At 43.5% G+C, this 12,397-nt stretch overlaps 1 protein-coding gene across 2 annotated transcripts in view; it reads right to left on the reverse strand.

Moving 5' to 3' along the window:
* The window catches only part of WTIP (WT1 interacting protein), an 82,828-nt gene that overhangs the window by 50,029 nt on the left and 20,402 nt on the right, over nt 1–12,397 (reverse strand). The window contains exons 1-2 of one of the 2 annotated variants that reach the window (XM_034073014.1): nt 5,691–5,802; nt 737–838 (exon numbers count right to left, since the gene is read on the reverse strand). In XM_034073014.1, the coding sequence (XP_033928905.1) occupies nt 737–782 (46 nt within the window). In that variant the 5' untranslated portion in view covers nt 783–838; nt 5,691–5,802. Of the gene's footprint in view, nt 1–736; nt 839–5,690; nt 5,803–12,397 lie in introns of those variants that run through there. The other variant, XM_031051874.2, reaches the window with a different exon arrangement.

Here is a 12,397-nt window from a genome sequence, read left to right on the forward strand (position 1 = left end):
AGGAAGTTTGCAACTTAAATTCACAATGCTTGACTGAAGGCAAACACTTCAGAAAGTGCTGCCCTGAATTTTCCAAGTCCTGTTTTCCCTGACAACACCATGACTTCCCCAAATCACATACGGAATAGATCACTTTCAGATGCATTCAGGTTTGAAGGGAAACCTAAAAAGGTCCCAAGAACAGCAGAGAGGAACTAGTGATAAACCTGCAAGTTTTCTCCTGCAAAATGAAATAGCTTAAAGTATTTCAACATGCAGTTTCTATTTGTTTTTACCGCATTCAAACATAAGAGAACAATTTTGAGCATTAGGTATACACAGAAATGACAAATATATGTGCTTGGCTAGAGTTACATTTGGAAATAGGAAGTGGGGGAAAATACAGTTTTGGCTGCACAAGTTTTACTGTTTTTCTGTAAAAATGATAAATGAACATTACAGTTCCGTAAACACAAGTGATCTGAAGTATGTAGTGCTTATAATGGCCAGGTTGAAGACATTTTGTAAATGCAGGCCTTAAACCAACCAAATACTACTTTTCTGGGCTGTTGCTTAGGAAAACACCATTGAAAACTTACAGATGGCAAACAAAAAACAACTTCTCAAGCTGGAATCTTGCGTGGGAATTTTGCCTCAAGAGCAGGCAAGATGAGGTTTCACTCTGCATACTGGTTGCTAAAGAAATACATATTACAAAATAAAGCCACTTAATAAGGCTATGGTAGATTTTACTTACCACAAGAGCAGCACGTGAAGCAGTTGGTATGATACAGGTTACCCATTGCTTGGCAAGCCTGGCTTGCTCCATACACACCTTTTCCACACTTTATACAAATACCTATAAAGGAGAAAGAGAATGAAAGTTAGAACCCTCCACTGCTCCAGGCCGTTGATTCATATCACTCATGATACCCCCATCAGGCCCTAAATCAATGAGATCCTCACCCTGAACTGATTCAAGTACCCTAGACAGCTGCAGGTAGCTTTAGTGAAACAGATGCATGGAAATTAACCCAAAATAAAAGGGAGGAAGCCTCTGCTGCTGTTTCAATCCATGAAGGCTGAGGCTGGCTAAAGACAGAAATTCAAAGGAGGCTGGGTGCAACAAGAGGGGACAGAAAAACACACACTCTCCAGAAAGAACTCTGTTTGCCTAAGGAATTATTTCACTTTCACAACTAGGTGTTCCATCACATTACATTCAATAACCACTAGTAATACAACAATCCAGTTGAAACCCAAAAGGCTTCTCTTTGCCCTTCTCCAGCAAGGCAACACCAAGAGCACTGGTCCCTGTTGAAAGCCATGCAGCACCAGAAAAATGGGCCTGTCAGTCACATTTGAGAATTGTGAGAATGTAACTCTCCACAGTTACATTAGATAGTAGCACCTAACCACATACACATAACCTGGCACTTTACAAAACAGAAGAGTAAGGTTTCTATCTTCCTAAGGGAAAAAAATACTGGCTGGCAGTTTTGCTTCAGTGGGGTCAGAAATTCACCTTCGCTGCCCAAGCCTGCTCTTGATGATGCTGGGGATGACTCTCATGAAGCCTGTATGAGATCAAAGTACGAAAAACCAGAGCAGCACTCGTAAAGTCGGTGGTTAGCTCCAAACAGAGCCGACTAATAGGAAAGGTCATGATTTCAATGATCTCTCTACAAAGAGGGTTTTAGGAGTGGTCATTTGTTCCATTTTAAAAAGCTTTCTCCTCATAGTTGCAGCTTTAAGAGTCTTTTGCCTACGCATTTATTTCTATCTATGCATAACCTTCCTAAAGTCAAACAAGGGCAGGCAGATAACTCAAAAATCACTGCTTCTGTATCCTCATAAAGAGGAAATGGAATGCTGGAGGAGAATCATGTCCTTCTGTCACATAATCAGGACTACTGATTGTAAATTCTTCCAAGATGTCCATTGGTCTCTATTTGACCACAGCAGGACAGTACATCCCAAGACAAGGCTGTGTGATTTTTCTAAAATAGTAGATTTTGCCTCACACAACTCTATAATGATCCATGTGCTTGAGGGTCTCTTTCTACAGATACACTCATGAGCTTAGCATTAATCATTAGTATCAACAAGATGGTTAATACACTTTCAGAGTCTAGGAACTTGAGAATTACAAAATTTGGCTTTAATCATCCAAAATTCTCCCCTGCTGTGCTGTGAATATTTTATACAGACACACACAGAAAATTCAAATGCAACCTCTTTGGGGGTAAATTAGCATATTATGAAGTGGTAGAAATTTTAACAGCAGAAAAACCAGAATTAAGCTAACAAAGCATTTGGTGTCTTCATTCAATTTCTATGGGTTTTGGTTTTTTCATTACCAGCATACAAACTGGCATATTAGTACTCTGCCTGAAACAGTTCCTACGCAGTAGTTCTTATGTACAATTATACGTTGGGTTGACCCTGACTGCACACTCCCAGAGCAGCTCTTATCAGTCTCCTCGTCAACTGGACAGGGGAGAGAAAATATAGCAAAAGGTTTGTGGGTCAAGGTAAAGGTAGGGAGAGATCACTCATCAATTACCACCATGGGCAAAACAGACTCCAGTTTGGGAAATTAGTTTAATTTATTACCAATAAAAACAGATTAGGGTGATGAGAAATAAAACCAGATGTTAAAAAACACCTTTCCCTCACCCCTCCCTTCTTCCCAAGCTTAACTTCACTCCCAAATTCTCCACCTCCTCCCTGCCTCCAGCACTGCAGAGGATGTAGAATGGGGGTTGCACTCAATTCATCACACATTGTCTCTGTTACTCCTTCCTCTTCAGGGGAGGACTCTTCATGCTCTTCCCCTGCTTCAGTGTGGGGTCCCTCCCATGGAAGACAGTCCTCCATGAACTTCTACAGCATGAGCCCTTTCCATGGGCTGCAGTTCTTCCTGAACTGCTCCAGTGTAAGTCCCCTCCACAGGGTGCCATCCTTCAGGAACAGACTGCTCCAGCATGGGTCCCCCATGGGGTCACCAGTCCTGACAGCAAACCTGCTCCAGCCTGAGCATCTCTTTCGTCACTCACCTTGGTGCCTGCAGAGCTGTTTCTCTCATATTCTCATTCCTCTCTCTGGGTACAGTTGTGCAGGTGTTTTTCACCCTTCTTAAATGCGTTATCCCAGAGGAGCTACCACCATTGCTAGCTGATGAGCTTAGCCTTGGCCAGTGGTAGGTCCATCTTGGAGCCAACTGGTGTTGGCTCTGTCAGACCCAGGGGAAGCTTCCAGTGCCTTCTCACAGAAGCCACCCCTGTAACCCTCCCACTACCAAACCCACACCACATAAACCTAATGCAACACCATTTCCAAAACTGAGCTGTTTCAGTTCAGTGTAGCATTAACGCAGCCACCTGTATGGGCTGTGTAGTGTGATCCATTTAACCAGGATATTGTCAACTTAAACACATATTGCATTTGAAGGAAAGAATTTTCCTGTACTATTAATTCAAATGCGGAAATGAAAGACTTTTCTTTACATCACAGGTTTCTTGGTATTTATACCTTTAGCTCCCTCATTTCAGATCACAGAGATTAATTAACCTTTCACTCAACTAGCTCAGCACAATGTCATTTTGGACTGTAAGCATATTGCCACACGAAACTGTAATTTTGAAAAACAACAACAATTCTAAAATCTTAAACCTGATGTCAGTGTTTCCGTGAAGCAGGAACTACAATATTATCAGGCACCAATGTTCCAACCTAAACCTGTAATACAAATTAGCTGCCAACTAGACCCATCAGCTCATTCCATATACAGTGCTAAGAAAATGCTGATCCTCAGGGTAGCTCAACTCTGATACAGCAAATGAGAATTTCAGAAAATTTCTTGCCTTATCCAAGGCTGTTACATCTATTTATTTTTTTGTAACCAAAGGTTATGAAAAACGTGTGCTATTTGCTGTGAGTTAATGGTTAGCTGCTGCTGAAAGATGGTTATTGATTACTGTAGATACTGTGATCAGAAAAGGTGCCCCATCAGCTAACTGCTGCAAGAATTACTCCCAGCAGCAGCACAGCATCCATAAGCCTGCCCTCTGTCCTACCATGTACCATGAACTCTGCAATGGTTCCCCTGAGCCTGGGAACAGAAGGGGTTGCATACACAATGACCATGAGAACATGGGGTTCACATCTGAAACAAGCAATCTGTTACTTTAGTGTCAGGTCTTGGTAAGAGATTCAGTTCACTCTTGGCAGTAGAGCCAGAAGAAAGCCCCTTTGGAGCGCCCTACCTACCTCCACCCTTTCTGCCGGTCTTTTCAAGCCAAACGTGTACCCAGGACTGGCAACTATTAGTCTATCCAACTGTGAGGTTACACCAAGAGATATACCTTTTCCCATTTACACTGAGTATTACTCAAAGAGCAGCAGAAATCATAGTCTGTAACTCCCTTGCATCTCTGTCTATAAGCTCTCATGCTGAAATCTGCCATGAACTGCTTTGATAAATGAAATTATTGCCTCATTTCTTTGCCATTGCTCCACTGAACCATCAGAAGCAAAAGAAGGATTTATTGTGAATGTTAAACTTACACTGGCCTCTCCAGCAAGTGATTTGTTAGGAGCAGCTGTCAGTTTGTTAACTCATTTTCTCTAAGAGAGTAGTCATTAACTCCAGGAATGAATGACCACAGAGATGATTAGCATGCTAAGAAAATGTATGTATAATTCCAAAAGTGTATTTTGGAAAACATATATGCAGCTGTGGTGTGAGTATAGTGTGAGCTCATAACTGCCTAGGAAAAGCACTGATTACATGGCTGCTCTGGTCTGGTTTTCTACCAGTCACATCCCAGACAACACACTGCAAGCTTGTGAAAGCCTTGACATAACAGCTACATCACTTTTTTTTTTCCAGATTTAATTCCAAAGCTTGTTAAACTGCCTATGAAGAATGTTCTGTTACAGAGCAGCATGTCTTGTTTCTGACACTTCACTTGACATGACTTCAGATCAACCCTTTTAGCCTCTATACAATTCCTTGCCTCTCCCCAACACTGCTATTCCAAGCAGCCAAATATACCTCAATTTTTTTAAACACATCAACTATTGCATTTCCACCTAAAGACATCAGCTCTCCTACAGATCTGGTGTTTCTCTTTAGCTAGAAAAAGGTGTTGCATGTACCCAAAGTTTGCATAAAGATTGGCTGAGCAGGAGCACAGCATCACAGCATTCCTTCTCTGCAGCAAAAAGACGCTAGCATCCTCATGCGGTGTTTAACCAAACATGAGAGCAGAGACTGAACAAACTCTGTAGATCATGGCAAAAAGACCACCACCAAAACAACACTAGCAAGAGAAGAAGCTCCCAGAGATTCCCTGCTGGAGTTAGCCGCAGAACTCTGCCAGTGCTCCCCACACATTTAACCAAAACACCTCACTGAGCCTGACCATGTCAGTTAGAACACCATCTCTGGATGCAAGCCAGGCAAGCTTCCAGCACCATATGGCAACACAGTCATCAGAAGCACGATACTCTGGGTAATTCATGCATCAACAAGAGCTAATACAAGCACTGGGAGAAAATATGATGAGTATCTTCTGATGTAGTCAGTAATTTTGCTCCAGACCCAAGAGCATGGAATGCATTCTAACAAGTAAAACTATCAGCAAAAACTCAGAGAAGATATTAAAGCTATGTGATTTTTGTTCAGCCTGTTATAACATACTTACAAGAGTTCTCTGTAGTAGCCTACACATCAGAAGTTCCAGTTCAGACCTGTACATCAAATTCTGGGACGCTCTTTTGACCACGCCAGTACAGGCTGGCAATTCATATAGACTTCCAAGTACCCAGAATTAGGGAAAAAGCGGTAGAGTAACGTTAAATAAAGTAGCTATAATAGTGATATATAATAATGATGAAGAGACTTGTCTGGCTACTGTATAACAACCTTTTGGTTAAGCTTTGTCCTCAGAGATGTGTGCACCTCAGCCTGTGCCTACTGCCATCCTTGCTTAACCTGAAGTCAAGGGTTTAGCACAAATTCAAGAAAAATGGTACCATATGGTACCATTGCCTCCCAACTCCAGTACAGAGCAGGTATGTGAGTCAAAAAGAGAATTTGGCTATCACGCTGCTTGACAGCGCACAGCAGCTCAGGGATGAGCTGCAGCTTTGCTGTCTTACAGCCACACCGTATCTCCAGGATAAGTGCTACATGCTGCCTACAGTAGGAAACACCAAACCCTGTCATCAAGAGTTATGGTAAGGCTAAAATTAACAGCTAACACATGGCACAGATGACTCCCTCCATGCCTCTGCAGTTCTGTTCACGCTGCAGTGCTGGGAAAAGTGCTGGTGAACATCATGCTGCGTGACTGCAAAAATCCCCTTTTCTTCTCTTGGACAGGAAAAGACCATCTCTATGTAAGTCCCCAACATGGCTTTCCACACCTGTGGTCCAGCCAAAGCACAGGGACAATGAAATGAAAAACCTACAGCTGTGAAACGAGACGAGTAAAGGAAGAGGAGAGGCCTAAACCCAGTTCAAGAAGTCAAACTGCAGCAATAGGGACCAGCTACAAGAGCAGGAGGCTTTGGAAGGGCCATGGCCACAGGAGGTGTTCTCCCACACAAGCTGCAGGGCCTGCAGCCGGTGATCTCATGCCTGGCCAGGTTTTACACAGTGCTGCTACTACCTTTAAAGAAATACACTGCTAAGAAGCTGGGTAAACAGTAAAGCATCAGAGCTGCCTGCGCCTGGGTAGCTGTGCCACTGCTGCAGCAGGACCTGCCCAAGCTGACAGTAGCTACTGTGCAGACATCCTGGACTGTGGCAGCTCAGGTGCCCAGAGCTGACTTCAGGAGAGAAGAATGCTCTCTTCCTTCCAACAACCCCAGGAGGAGGGATCCTCTGACACACGTCATCTCCTGGGCAGAGGCAGATAGAAGAAATGAGGCACCTATGCAGGGCAGAGCCTCTACCCAGCAACCAGATGGCAGCAAGGGAGGCAGCCCTTGAAACCCTCCTGGCCCTCGCCACCACAGGTGGCTCTGGCTGGAGGACTTAGTCACCTGGCAGACATGTAGCAAACGGCTTGAATAGCCAACAAAAAACTAAATGGTATGTACAAGTTATAAATAAATACATAAATTACTACATCCCAGACACACTCAGCATCAGCATCTTGTGACAGGAACAATGTAGGGACTCGTCTGGCTAAGCCACTGGCACTGCCCTCTGCAGCAGGGGAAGACCAGAAAACACCACAGCTTGAATTAAGATTGAAAATGACAAACTAAGAAAAGTGGGAAATGCTCAAGTACACATTTTATGCTCCCTTTCCCATTCACACCTGGCACTGCAACAGCTCACAGCCAGGAGGGACCTCATCCCATTCAATAAGACTGCTCTGGCTTTCAAGTACCCATGCGCTCTCTGCAGCAACCATGCTGGAGGTTGGGGCAGGCTAAACTGGAGGAAGATGGGCCAAAACACCTAACCCAAACCACAGCTTAAGCAAAGCAAGGCAAGAAGCAGACTGTGGACCAAGAAACCTTTTGCTGTCATTGCCAAACCTTATTCCTTGAAAAGGTGGTAAAACCCCCACAAAATAAAACACTTATAGGGCCTTGAGATACCTACCTGCTAACTTAAAAATATGTCCATCACTTCAGCATCTGCCTCCTACAAAAGATTTTACTCCATGTACAGACTTCGGGCAGGAGAGATGCATGTGTTGAACTTACTCAAAACAACCAAAATTTGAGGTTAATTTATGCTTGGTTACAAACACAGTGAAGTTCACATTCACTGGAAGTTCTGCATAAGCAAGTTCTAGGTTCTAACTCTAGCTCCTGGAATAACTTTCAATTATGTTCACTCTGCCTATCTCTTAACAAGGCTATGGGTCATATAGGACGTAACTGCTGGGAGACATCATGGCCACCAAGGTAGGTGATGGGATCAGTTCCAGGAATGACAGTGCTGATTCAGAACACAGGAGTTGAGCTCTACCTGCTAAGGACTTGGTGCTGCCAGCAAGGTTCAGCCTCAACCTATTCCCACTTGCTTTGGTAAATACATGGGTTTGTACTGTTTTGTCAGAAGCCTTCTTGTCAGATGAGGTGATGGGCAAGAGTTTGGAACATAGAAGGCTGCAGAAACAACTCTAAAACACCACCCTCCCTGACTCTGTATTTTCACAGCTAGGAGCCCTGGGCATGTCTGTGCTGGTGAATTAAGCCACAGCAGCTCCAGGTTAACACTGTAAAGCAGGAGATGCCATGGGAGCTGGAATCAGCTCTGATTAGCAGCTGCTGGAAACTGGAAGGCTTTTGTTACTGTTCAAGTAGATCCACCTGGTCACTCAGCGAAAGCCTGAAACTAGCACAGCAAACGCTTATTGCTTCATACAGTATGTGAAATTACTGCTCTGAACCATGAAATTACTGACGCTATCAGCAGACAGTTCATCCTGCCTCAGCCGCAGCCAGCATGCCTCTGCATAACTTCCCTTTGTGTGGATCTCCGACTCCACCGTGGAGCCTCCCGACGGCACAAGGCATATCACAGGCCTGTTGTTCTGCACCATGTTTTAGTTACACTGACACTTGGTTTACAAATATTCATTCATTTCTCTGCTTCTTGATTTAGTGCATGGCAGTTCCAGGATGATTTATACATCTCGCTTGGCATTTATAGAAAGATCTTTTGCTACTGAAGCAATGAACTGGAAGACCAAGTTGTTCTGTGGCTGCTCTATCGTCTGTGGCACTTTGGGGTGCTTTGTCCACAATTCACAGCTCAGCCGACTGCTCAAGGTTCATGCTCAAGCTGACAGCCACAGCACAAGGGGACTTGCAAGTAACATTAGCAACTGAATTACTGACAAAAAGGGGGGAAAAAAAGACACAAAAAACACACAAGAAAATCCTGCTCCTAGAAGATCCTTGTGATTACTGGGATTAGTAATCAGCTGCATGGGTAAAGCCGAGCACCCTTGGAATGAATGACTTGGAGGGGAAAAGAGTGTCTGTAAAGGCCTTTCCATGTCCTACTGCCCCTCTGCTGCTGAACATCTGAATCTCTCACTGTTGACGTGCATTCTCATACAGTGCAAAAGGACTGTGCCAACCTGACCTTTCAGTTCAAACCATGCTTAATTTGCCTGGGATTATATGTGATTGCATACATAATTCAGCCTAATGTAGGAATGTGAAATTTCTAGCACGGTGGATGTAGCAATCAAGTGGAAATAGGCTAGGCCAGCAAAAACTTGACCTTGTACAACTTCTAGCAGCAGAAGACACATCATCCCATCCAGAGTCACCAGGCAAGCCCAACAGACACACACACATAGGTCACGCAGACAGCAGACACGAACAATGCTCCTGCAGGTCCCAGTTTCAGTTGAGAACCATCTAATACCAACATCCAAACCTCCCCAGTGCTGCTGAGCAAATTTCTTGTTGTGAGGCTGCTGTAGAGCACCAGGGCAGTCAGCCCGGCCATACGTGCACACTGAGAATGAAGACAGACCTTCACACAGAATGGGCAACAGAAGAAGTGGCAGCTCACAAACAGTGCTAGAGAAAATTTCTCAGGGAGAAAAAAAGAAGAAATCAGGTTGCAAATGCACTCACACAAAAAAAATTGGGCTTTAATTCACATAGATACTGCAATTTCTACCAATGTTATAATTTCTACAAGTTGCACCAACTAGAGCTTATTCAAGCCCTTGAATGAGATGCTTGCTCATGCCATTGTTTTAGACTTATTCTGGCTACTGCAGGTTGAAACGTGGACATGCTAAGTTTTATTCAAGCTGTTTCCAGTGGCAGATTTGCAGACAATTTTATTACAGCAAGTAAACAATAAACAAAGTACTTAAAGCTTGTATTTTCATCACCTTTCTTTGTGCAGGCTGACACCACATATTAGTAATAATCTATTTATCTAGACATAGCAGATTTTCCTATATACACAACAGTATAAAATCAGTGAGCAACTCTACTGTACCAGCCCCCTTTTCCAGCTTTGACTTTCTTAGCTGTCTTTAGCAAACCATTTAGCTTCTCTGTGTCTTGGCTCTTTTTGGTATTCTATGGGAGGCTCTGACACCTGTGTGGTCTTCAGACAAAAAGCCTTCTAGATGACATGGAATAGACAGAATCAATATAAATGTTTTGGCTTAGAAAAAAATCTGTGCAACCAGGTGACAGCAGTGATACTGAAAGCACCAGCAATACAGCCCAAATGTCCTATGCTCCACAGCATGTCAGACCTGAAAACTTTCAACTGCACAGACGTCAAGCTGGAGACTTTTCATTACGTTCTCCTGACATTGCATATGAGTCATCACTTTAATATATGGCAGGAAAAGGTCATTTATTACAGCTGCCCTCCCTGACATATTTAAAATGGGCTCATGATTAAACAAGGAGACTAGTCTAAAAGTTTCCAGGTGCACTTCTCCATTTTCTCAGATAACGGTTCATTTCCAGAACATGCATGACAGTCTGGAAAAGGCATGGCATTAGGTAACCATGTCTGGTTATAAATTCAGCAGCTGCTGCCACAAGCAGTACCCAAGCGCTACATGTCCACAGCAGCCCACATTTCCACTACCCACCCTGCAAAGGTGCTACCAGCACTGGCTCAATAGTTCTCACCTGCCTCATGGAGGTTCTTTATCATTTCCAGATGTATAAATAGGTTTGCCTGAACAAAAGCATGCATATATGTAGGTAATATATGAAGATATTCAGAAAGACTGAATTACTTAAGAAAGCTAGAAATTACTTTAAACCTGTCACTTCAACCCTCTGAACGTGGGAGCTTTTTTCTCAGTCACTGCAAGTCAAGTGACACAAAGGTGCTTTGAGAACATAGGGAGGAGGGCTATGCTTCCTGTGAGGATATCCTTCAGGAACCATAGTCTGGTTTGGGTTGGAAGGGACCGTAAAGCTCATCCAGTTACAGACTCCTGCCATGGGCACGGACACCTTTTGATTCGAAGAAAACTCCAGGAACAAACTTGCCAACAAAGTTTTCAAGCTGACAAGCAGGTATTCTTTATTGCGAAGCCAGGAGACAAGAGGGGATAGCTCCTCCTAACGTGTGTCTCTCTATTGCTACACAAGCTGTCCTTATACAGTCCCTGGGTGTACACACATATTCATGAGGCTACATATGGATTACATCATTTTCCAGAAAGTTCCCTGCATGCATACAGAATTGTGGTGGTGGTCTCTGAGGGTCGTTTACTTCTTCCAACAATCTTCATCACTTCTGGCAGCCTTTGCAGCATGCACAGTAGATGCTTATACCAGCTTAATGGGTTCGTTAGCACCAGAGACATAATAATCCTCCTGTCTTCCTACTTATCAGTTAGTTTAACTGTAGCCCATCCTGGAGACCTGCCATTCCCAGATACTCCTTATCACTGTGTCCTGTCCTTCTAGACTGTTTTTCTTAAAACTACATCAACTATAATGATTTATCTTGTGCCAGTACGTTCTCTAGCTGTACTCTATTTTTTTTCAATATACCATGCACCTCAGTAATTTTCCATTGCTACTGTTACAAAGTCATGAAACTTAACATTGTTTAAAACTAATGCCAAAGGTTTATATATTCCATTTTGTGATTTTGTGTTACCCTTGCTTCACTTCCATTACAGCAGATTGCTCAAAGCCCTGTCCAACCTGGCATTTAACACTTCAGGGGTTTCTCCCTTCAGCTCTGAAGTACCTAGCCTGGCAAGCCTCACCTTCCCTGCCTCAGCTGCAGCAAAAAGCCCTGTCTCTGCAGCTGCAAGGCTCAGTCCTGAAAGTGCTCAGAGTTTGTGCAAACAGCCACACTCCTCTATCCACTAGATATCCAAAAGACCCTCAGACCATAACAAAAGCTTTGCCCTGATCTAGCAAATTGAAAACCCTTAGGACAACTGGTCAAATACAGCACTAACAACATGTAAACAGGATATTCAAATTTTGCCTCCTCAACTTCCAGGAAAACAGTAACAGCAAATGCTATACATACATATATAGGCTCATGTCCTTCTTATGGATCCAACTGGAGGGGAAGGTGAAAGTTAGAAAATCAATACGCTGCCAATTTCCATAGCAAAATGAGGATTCTTGGGCCTGGGCAGTCCCAATGTGTACAGCAGCTCTCCACTGCATATCTAAGGCAGGCAAGTGGTGATTGTTTCAGGCTTTAGTCAGATTCCTGTCTGCACTGATTCGTACAGGAGGAAAGGACTATGAAAGGACTTGAGCTTCATTTTCACCTTCAGTGACTTGCTCTTCAAGGCAGCTGTGGCCAGCCAGCACCTCTCAGACCCATAGGAGTAGACAGATCTTATTTTTCTCAATAGCAAAGCAACCCTTCATTTGAGATGGGCCAGTAGTACTGCAGTAGATGTGCTCC

This window comes from Melopsittacus undulatus, chromosome Z (genome assembly GCF_012275295.1).
Source record: "Melopsittacus undulatus isolate bMelUnd1 chromosome Z, bMelUnd1.mat.Z, whole genome shotgun sequence".
Taxonomy (NCBI): domain Eukaryota; kingdom Metazoa; phylum Chordata; class Aves; order Psittaciformes; family Psittaculidae; genus Melopsittacus; species Melopsittacus undulatus.